The sequence below is a fragment of the Colossoma macropomum genome, unplaced genomic scaffold (assembly GCF_904425465.1).
Source record: "Colossoma macropomum unplaced genomic scaffold, Colossoma_macropomum, whole genome shotgun sequence".
NCBI lineage: Eukaryota > Metazoa > Chordata > Actinopteri > Characiformes > Serrasalmidae > Colossoma > Colossoma macropomum.
The window spans coordinates 6,666,285-6,675,504 of NW_023494798.1; the positions used below are offsets into that span (position 1 = coordinate 6,666,285).

The 9,220-nt window shown below is 40.8% G+C and overlaps 1 protein-coding gene across 1 annotated transcript; it reads left to right on the plus strand.

Annotated features, from left to right (window-relative positions):
* Positions 1-3,759: 3,759 nt before the first annotated feature.
* Positions 3,760-8,911, plus strand: LOC118818209 (extracellular calcium-sensing receptor-like). The gene is made up of 6 exons (XM_036585405.1): positions 3,760-3,995; positions 4,244-4,544; positions 4,662-5,438; positions 6,047-6,271; positions 7,757-7,880; positions 7,998-8,911. The coding sequence occupies exons 1-6, from the start codon at positions 3,760-3,762 to the stop codon at positions 8,909-8,911; spliced, it is 2,577 nt and encodes an 858-aa protein (XP_036441298.1).
* Positions 8,912-9,220: the final 309 nt, after the last annotated feature.

Consider the following 9,220-nt stretch of genomic DNA (forward strand, 5'->3'; position numbering starts at 1 on the left):
GAGTTAGTCTGGGTCTTCACTCCAGACCTGGGAGACCCTACCAGGAGCATGTTGCTCCCGACGACTTAGCTCTGAAGATCCCTAGACCACACAAGCCCTTCCGCCACAACAAGGCCCCCATCCAGGAAGGGGTAAATTATCTTGTCATCTCAAAATCTCGAGATCACAAGATAATTAATTTGTTATTGCAAGATAACAACTTTGTTATCTTAAGATAACAAGATAACTAACTTATTATTTTAAGACAACTTTGTTATCTCAACATAGCAATATATAACTCATTATCTCACAATAACTTTTGTTATCTCTTAATAACAAGATAACTAACTCATCATTTCAGGATAACAACTTTCACAAGATAATTAACTCGCTATCTCAGGATAACAACTTTTGTTATCTTGGGATAACAAGACAATTTACTTGTTATCTTAAGAGACAACCCAGAAAACTATACCTACCTTATGGCCTTTCTGGACTTCTATAGTGAACAAAATGCCCAAACTTCACAGTGCGTTTATGTCATTCAATTCAAACTTCCGGAAGGTCGCCAGTTCAATCCCCTGAGCCACCAGTATGTGATTGAAGTGCCTTTGAGCAAGACACCTAGCCCCCAACTGCTCACCGGGCACCGTGGATGGGGCTGCCCACCGCTCTGGGCAAGTGTGCTCACTGACCCCTAGTGCTGGTGCTTAAACTAGTATGTATGTGGGAGTTTTCACTGCACGGATGTGTTAAAATGTAATACGGGTAACTTCATTTATATTCGTTGCTAATACAGTTACAGAAACACACCCCTGGAACAGTAACATTACATTTCTGCACATTTTCTTTCCTGTTGTTGTGTTGTTGTTGCGTGTAAATGTTGGGGTCATAAATTTTGGAATTCCAGATTTTGGAATTGGTCTGTTTTACTACCTTCTTTTTGCATGTTTGAGGTTCACAGTTCCTTGTACCAAACACTGCACATTGGACATCCTTCTGCAACATTGTGTTGTGTACCTCACATGCAAATGAAATCTTGGTTATCCATATCTGTGGAAACTTCAGGCTATAAAACCTGATATGGTTCACAAGTAACTGTTGAATTTTTAAGTTGGCAATTAGAATGTTGTTGGAATAAAAATTATGAATAAACAAAATGTATTTTTAATCCTCTCCTGCGAATCAGCAGTTCACCAGCTCAGCATGGTTCAGCTTGTTTGACCATCAGAGTGCATATTGGCAGGTGGCACTCACTCAGGACACCAGAGAAAAGACGGCATTCACACTGGGAACTGGGCTATGGCAATTTATGGTAAAGGTGTGGCAGTGGCCCATGCCACAGAGTGTCAGAGAGTTGTGAAGCTTCCTCATTCTGTCTTCGTATTACCAGTACTTCATTCATGGGTTCACAGATATGGCCACACCCAGCTCACATTGCACTGGCTCACTGATAAGAGTGCCGCATTCCAATGGGACACAGCACTCTTAACGGTAAGCCAGAACAGGTGTTGGACCTGGAACAGGACATGGAGCAAGTCTTTGCCTTGCACCCAGCTATGCAAGACACTGGTACTGTCATTACTCAGGGTGAGTACCATGCTGGGTAATGCTGATTCCCTGTTCTGCTGCCCGTGTAATCTACCACTGGTCCTGCTGGCATGCCACTCCACCACGCAGGAGTCAACTACCTCCACCCAGTGTCTCACAGAACCATTTTTTTTTTCACCTGCCAGAGTCAGAGGAAAACAGCACACCTAGGGAGGGGTGTACTGAGGTGCTCCGTCACCAACTCCAAGCCATGTATCAGCTCACCAGAGAATGCTAGGATGTGGCCAGTGCTCGCCAAAAGCGAGCATACAACTCACACTACCAGAGAAAGCCCCTTTCTCTGGGGTGCAGGTGTGGCTGTACAGCCAGGTGACAGAGAAGGGCACCCTGCCCTAAGCTCTGCTCTATGTAGTGGCTGCCACTTGTTCTGTGTTGCAAAAGGGGATTTTAGTGGTGTGGTATGCAAAGCTGTGATGCATGTTGCCCCTCCCCAATCCTGGCTGTAAATGTATTTATTCTGTGTTATTATGCTGGGCTGTGAGTTTAGTTATAGTGGGTTAAGTGTCTAAATGAAATTACACTGCTAGAAGTGACCATCCTCATTATTCCCATAGCACTTCAGTGGCATATTTGGCCTTGTTCAATAAAAAGAGCATTCCATAAAAAGAAATATGGCCTTCTGTGATTCTTCTACTGCTCAGTGAAATAGTATTATTTCCTCATTACACACACTTGACTCAAATTTTAAAACATCAAATGATTTTTGTCACTGGGACAAACATTTGCCCCTGGTCCTGGTTGCTCACTGTCTTGCTGTTCCGGAGTCAACTGGGTTCACTTCATCTCTCTTTATATTCGACTGATCTCAGAAAGCATACAGAGTTGGTCTTTGGGAGCCCATCGAGGATGGAGGAGGACAGAGTTACAAGAGGTGTATGCCAAGGAGCTCCGCGACTCTCTCCATGCTATGCATCAGCTTACTCGGAGCCATCAGGGTGAGGCCTGGGCCCACTAGAAAAGGACATGTGGCTCGCGCTGTCAAGGACAACTGCCATTGCCTAGTGCACCAGCGTGGCTGTACAACCCATGCCATAGGAAGTGGCTTTGCCCTAGGCTGTAGTCTGGGAGGGTCCCTGTGTGGTAAAAGAATGCGTGGGTGAGGTGGTGTAGCACGTTTGGGTGTGGCAGCAGACTGTTGAAGTTCATAGGAACTGACTTGCCTTGTACAGGCCTTATGAATGGGTGACCATGCTGGGCCAGGTGGAGCCATGGCATTAGGGGCATCACCCTGAAGAGGCCCCCAGTGCTCATTCCAACCAGGACAGTAAACATTCTGAGAGCCCTGCTGCAGTGAGACTGTGGTGGAGGCAACCCCTTCTGTGCACTTAAAGGACATTGATTAAAAAATGTGTGTCACTGGGATTGGTGACCTTTAAATGAGGTGATATGCATTCTGCCTCTGGCCACCTTGCCATTGGAGCTTGTATAAGTGCATGGAAAAAGGCCATAAGAATAGATATAATAGGTAGCATGTACTTTGTAGACTAATAGGTAGCATATAAATGTCCCCCTTTAAATGACATTTGTTGTGTTTAATGTTGCTATTTATTGGGATTGAGGTATGTTTATGTGTTTTATGTGCTTTAGTGTATTGTGGCATGGGTATAGTTAGTGTGGGCAAGTGTTGACCATAAGTAGAAAGCGTTTGGCTAGGAGTGAACTTTTTTTCTATTTAAATTACATTTCAAGTGGCTTTCCTGCTTTTCCTGCTTATTTTAGCAAAGATCATTTTTGAGCAGAAATTTTGGTTGTACCTGACTTTTCTTCTAAGCAGTGCCACAATATTTAATGTTTATCTTGAATGATGTTTCATTCTTTTAGATAAGACAGATAAAGTTGGAATATCACCAAATAAAATGTGCAAAAATTCAAAGTTTAAGTTGTGGATAACTGTGACCGGCTGCTGTTAAGCACAAACGGCCTCAAGCGCATATTTCCTGGAGATGATTGGGCTTGCAGTAATTTAGCTTAGTGTCGTTATTATTCTGATGATATCACTATTACACCAGAGACAAACAAATAAAAAAAAAATCCATAACTGCAATTACTATTCAAGATATAATCAGGCCTCCTGAGTCTGAGCTCACACCCACAGTGTATCACAACAAGGTGGCTATTTAAATGCTGTCATCCTGGCCTGCAGAGAGCTGTGGAACTAAGAAGCATGTCATGCAGCTCACATCAGGACTGATGACATTTGTATCAATGCTGGGGATAATTGGGCTCAGTCCAGCACCTTGTACAACTGACCCAGTCAGCTGTAGGCTGTGGGCTGAGCCTCAGATGCCTGGTCTGTCAATGAATGGAGACTTTATAATGGGAGGGATTTTTTCTATTCATTTCACGACGAGTTCAGAGCAGAACACCTACACCAGACAGCCACTGCAGCCACAGTGCTCTGGGAGGTCTGTCTGTGAGTGTAGGGAGAATTACAAACAAAAGATACTAATTGAACTGACAATTATTGTAGTCCTGCGCTACTTATTGAGTTAGTGACCTCTAAAAATATTTGGTAAAACAGAGAAACCTATTGTTTTATTATTATTATTATTATTATTATTATTATTATTATTATTATTATTATGTATTTATTTATTTTCTGTAAATGTTCTTACTATATAAATGTTTCAAATATATGAATGTTTCTGAACAGTTTGAATTTCAGGGAGCTCCGCATCGTCCGTGCCATGGAGTTCGCAATTCACGAGATCAACAACAGAACAGATCTCCTGCCGGGAATCACGTTAGGATACCAGATACACGACTCGTGTTCTGCAGTGCCGATGGCTGTTAAAGTTGCATTTCAGTTTGTAAACGGCATGGAACCATTTTACAATGATACTGATTCCTGTTCAAAATCTGCAGCCGCCGCTGTTCCTGCTCTCGTGGGAGATTCTGCTTCCACTTCATCAATTAGTGTGGCGAGAACTCTGGGTCTTTTTGGAATTCCACAGGTAAATGTAGGCTGCACCGATTCTTGCCAAAAAAGGTTTGCTGTTATTTGTGTTTGTAATAAGTGGTGAACCATCATATTATAACCATTCTTTTTACTTTTCTATACTGGATATCAGGTGAGTCCCTACGCAACCTGCGCATGTCTGAGCGATAAGCATCAGTTTCCTGCCTTCTTCAGGACCGTGCCTAGTGACCACCACCAAGCGGCTGCGCTAGCAAAAATAGTCAAGCATTTTGGCTGGACATGGATTGGGGCAGTGCGCAGCGACACAGACTATGGAAATAATGGAATGGCGTCGTTTCTAAAGGCTGCGCAGGAGGAGGGCATCTGTGTGGAGTACTCCGAGTCCTACTACAGAACACAGCCGCGCAGTAAACTGGAGAGAGTGGCAAACGTCATCCGCAGATCAACAGCCCGGGTAATAGTAGCGTTTCTTGCTGCAGGTGAAATGAGGTTTCTGTTAGAGGAACTGGCGAGAGAGCCGCCGCCTCCCCTTCAGTGGATCGGCACCGACGCCTGGATCATAGAAACAGAGTTTCTGCGCTTTAACATGTGCGCTGGGGCGATAGGATTTGGGGTCCCCCGCTCAGTGATTCCAGGTCTTCGTGAGTTTCTTCTGGATCTCTCTCCAGAACAAGCACTGAAATCGCCTCTGCTAACGGAATTTTGGGAGAGCTCGTTCAGCTGTAGCCTAAAAGGCTCCTCAGAGGGCGCGCGGGAATGTGACGGCAGTGAAGATATCCGCGCGCTGCTGAACCCATATACAGACACGTCGCAGCTGCGAATCACTATCATGTCGTATAAAGCTACGTATGCCATAGCGCATGCCATCCACGGTGTTATCTGTAATGACACGCAGTGTGACAAGAGCGCTAAATTCGCACCATGGCAGGTATAAAACTATTACATTTATAAACAGCATCCCAGCTTACCTTTTAATTGGAAGTAGCATGATTTTATTATATTTTAATTTGTATTAAATTTGCTAATTGGGACTTGACAACCGGGCTATGTTGTTATTTTATTTCAATTTAAAACTCACTTGTTGCTTCACGAGTAACACCGATATCACAGTCATGTTGCAATACATAAAATGACAGTGTTTTAGCCAAAATGATCAGAAGTATAAAAGCAGATTTCCCTAACCATAGACTTCGTAGGTTTAGTATTTCATCCTCCGAAATATTTTTTCCCATAACTGACAAAAAATTTCTGGGACATGAGCAAATTTAAAAGTTTGACTCTCTGGTTAATTTAAGAAAAGAGCACAGAATGAAACAGACATCACTGTCCTGTCTTATTTTTATATTATTTCCATGCTTTCAAAGTTTTGGAACAACATTTGTCACCACGATAGTATGAACCATACAATCCTTCACAATAAATCACAGTGTCAATATTTGTCCATAAAAAATTAATATATTTATTAATGCTCTGAAAAAAATGATCGGAGTTCACGGTTCAAAATGACAGTTTTTAAAAACATCTGTGTCACTGCAGATACTCGACCAGCTCAAGAGAGTGAACTTCACTACAAAGAATGGTTTTCAGGTCTCATTTGATTCCAATGGTGATCCTGTGGCCGTCTACGATCTCATAAACTGGCAATTTAAGGAAGATGGTGGGCTGGATTTTGTGACTGTGGGCCACTATGACTCATCCAGACCAAGAGGACAGGAGTTCAGTATGAGCAGAGCTATCAGCTGGGTGGGAGGACAGAAAGAGGTACAGTACAACACTTTCCGTACTCTTTTACTGTTAACAAAAAAGTTCACAAAAGTGAAAATTATTAAGGCAATCAGTTACATTAATTATTGCCTAAAAAGTCTGTTAAAAGGCTTCTTTCACAAAAGCAATTCCAGGTCATAAAATCAGAAATTAAAAAATTTCAAAATGACAAGTTATATGTTAATTACACATATATATTTGATTTACATAACACTTAAAGGACAATGAAAAGTGACACAAATACATTAAGCTGAGGTAACTAAAATATTTTTGCTTTCAGTAATAAATTAAATCAGTGATTTAAATTAATAATTTACAGTAACTAAAAACTCAAACTTTCATAAATGATTACTCAAATATTTTGTGGCATTCATAAACTAACTGAAAACAAAACAAATTGAGTACTACTTATTCAAAATAAAAACATGTAATGAATGGACATACAATAAATAAATAACTGTTACTTTAACTCCTGTGCATTGTTGGCTAATGCCAGGCCTACAGGACACTGAGATAGATATAAAGAACTCTAGAGTAGCAAACAATAAATAAACTATAAATAACAAGCATTTGACTACAAAACAATCAATGTTCACAGAGGGTTTCATTGCTCTTGTGCTTTTCTTTGCTGTCTAAATAGATGTGACAGCTAATTGTTGACCTTTATAGTTGTAACAGAGACTTGACTGGTAAACTGCAACGCAAAACATTATCATGGTTATGGTAATTACATGTAATAAACATTAAAACCTAAACTTTAGCATGAAAATAACCTGTTATAAAATGAAAAAAAATTGAAAAATAAGGACTAACAGAAACCAGCAAGCTTATTAACGTGATTCTACATCAGGAATGAAATTCCTTCAAATATTATTCAAGTGCTAAGATTTTTATACATAAAATGCCAAATAAGGTTCTACCAAGTAAAAAGTTACCAACAGAAATATAAAAGAGCTTGACACAATAAACATAATGTATGTAAATAAACAAAGAAAAGAAAATGAATCGCACTCAATTTGTTTACTTCAGTACAAACCCATTTCCAAAAAAGGGACTCGGTGCACAGTGTAAACTAAACTAGGTGAGGAGGTCTGGACTGCCAGCAGGCAAAAGAAAGACTCAGCCTCTCTGGGATGCTCTTTTTATACCCAGTCATGTTACTGACCTGTTGCTAATTAACCTAATAAGTTGTGAGATGTTCCACCAGGTATTTTTTTGGTACTACACAACTTTATCAGTCTTTTGTTGCCCTTGTTCCAACTTTTAGGAATGTATTTCAGGCACCAATTTCAAAATTGGCAATGTATTTTCAAAAACAATACAATATTTCAGTTTCAACATTTGAAATTTTGAAAATATTTCACATTCTCTTCACTCAATTGGGGTAAAAAGTGTTGACCAAGGAAAATATTCATCTGTACATAGCATTGTGATTTTTTTTCACAAACAATAAATGAATTGTGTCAGTTTAATGTCTTTCAGGTACCAATATCTGTGTGCAGTGAGAGCTGTCCTCCAGGAACCAGGAAGACTGTGCAGAAAGGAAAGCCAGTCTGCTGCTATGACTGTATACCATGTGCAGAAGGAGAGATCAGTAATAAGACAGGTTGGATGTCACAATACAGTGGGCAATTTTGTTAGGGACAGTCACAGTTTAGTTGCTTTCTTTCTTTTGTGGTTCTTTCCAATATAAGATTTTGAATACTGTCTTCTAATCTCTCAGACTCTCTGAACTGTGTGCGCTGCCCTCCTGAGTTCTGGCCCAACACCCAGCGAGACAGCTGCCTCCCCAAGCCTGTGGAGTTCTTGTCCTGGGATGACACGCTGAGCATCATACTGACAGTGTTCTCCATCACTGGGGCCTTCATAGCTGTATGTGTGACTGCTGTCTTCTTCAAACACAGAACTTCTCCCATCGTCCGAGCGAACAACTCAGAGCTGAGCTTCCTGCTGCTCTTCTCATTGACTCTGTGTTTCCTCTGCACACTTACTTTCATTGGTCAGCCCTCTAAATGGTCCTGTATGCTGCGCCACACAGCGTTTGGGATCACCTTCGTCCTCTGCATCTCCTGTGTTCTGGGGAAAACAATAGTGGTGTTAATGGCCTTCAGAGCTACACTTCCAGGCAGTAATGCCATGAAATGGTTTGGGCCTCCACAGCAGAGACTCAGTGTTCTCACCTTCACTCTCATACAGGTCCTTATTTGTGTGCTTTGGTTGACAACATCTCCTCCTCTCCCCTTCAAAAATCTAAATCACTACAAGGAAAGGATAGTACTGGAATGTGCATTAGGTTCAGCTATAGGTTTCTGGGCTGTGCTGGGTTATATAGGATTTCTGGCTCTTTTGTGTTTTATTTTGGCTTTTCTAGCACGGAAACTGCCTGATAACTTTAATGAAGCCAAGTTCATCACATTCAGCATGCTCATATTCTGTGCAGTGTGGGTTACCTTTATCCCAGCTTATGTCAGCTCTCCTGGAAAGTTCACTGTAGCTGTAGAGATATTTGCCATTCTGGCCTCAAGCTTTGGTTTGATTACTTGTATTTTTGCTCCCAAGTGTTTCATAATCATGTTTAGACCAGAGCAGAATACCAAGAAACACCTTATGGGTAAAGTTCCCTCCAAGTCTCTTTGAGTCTCTCACACAAACTGTATATGTAGCACTGTAGTTCAGCACTCTATATAAAATGTGCTGATTGCTGGTTAAGTTTATATGCACTAAATTGCTTCACAAATACATCTTTTTAATTAAACTGTATTTTATGTTGTATTTTTATAAATATGTGTAAGGTCTCTGTCACACAAAAGCCCCCATTTTTGTTGTCATCTTTTTACTTAATATGAAATCTATATAGAAATTCTCCAAAATATTTGGAAAACCATATTGCTACATAACTTAAATTACAATTTTAGAGTGTAATTGATTTTCTTTCTGCTGTAATGT

What these genes read in the sequence shown, in the direction of transcription:
- LOC118818209 (XM_036585405.1), top strand. Translation starts at nt 3,760, where the DNA reads ATGCAGCTCACATCAGGACTGATGACATTTGTATCAATGCTGGGGATA. An exon ending in CTAAATTCGCACCATGGCAG is followed by an intron (nt 5,439 to 6,046) that starts GTATAAAACTAT and finishes GTGTCACTGCAG; the next exon opens with ATACTCGACCAGCTCAAGAG. An exon ending in AGAGATCAGTAATAAGACAG is followed by an intron (nt 7,881 to 7,997) that starts GTTGGATGTCAC and finishes CTAATCTCTCAG; the next exon opens with ACTCTCTGAACTGTGTGCGC.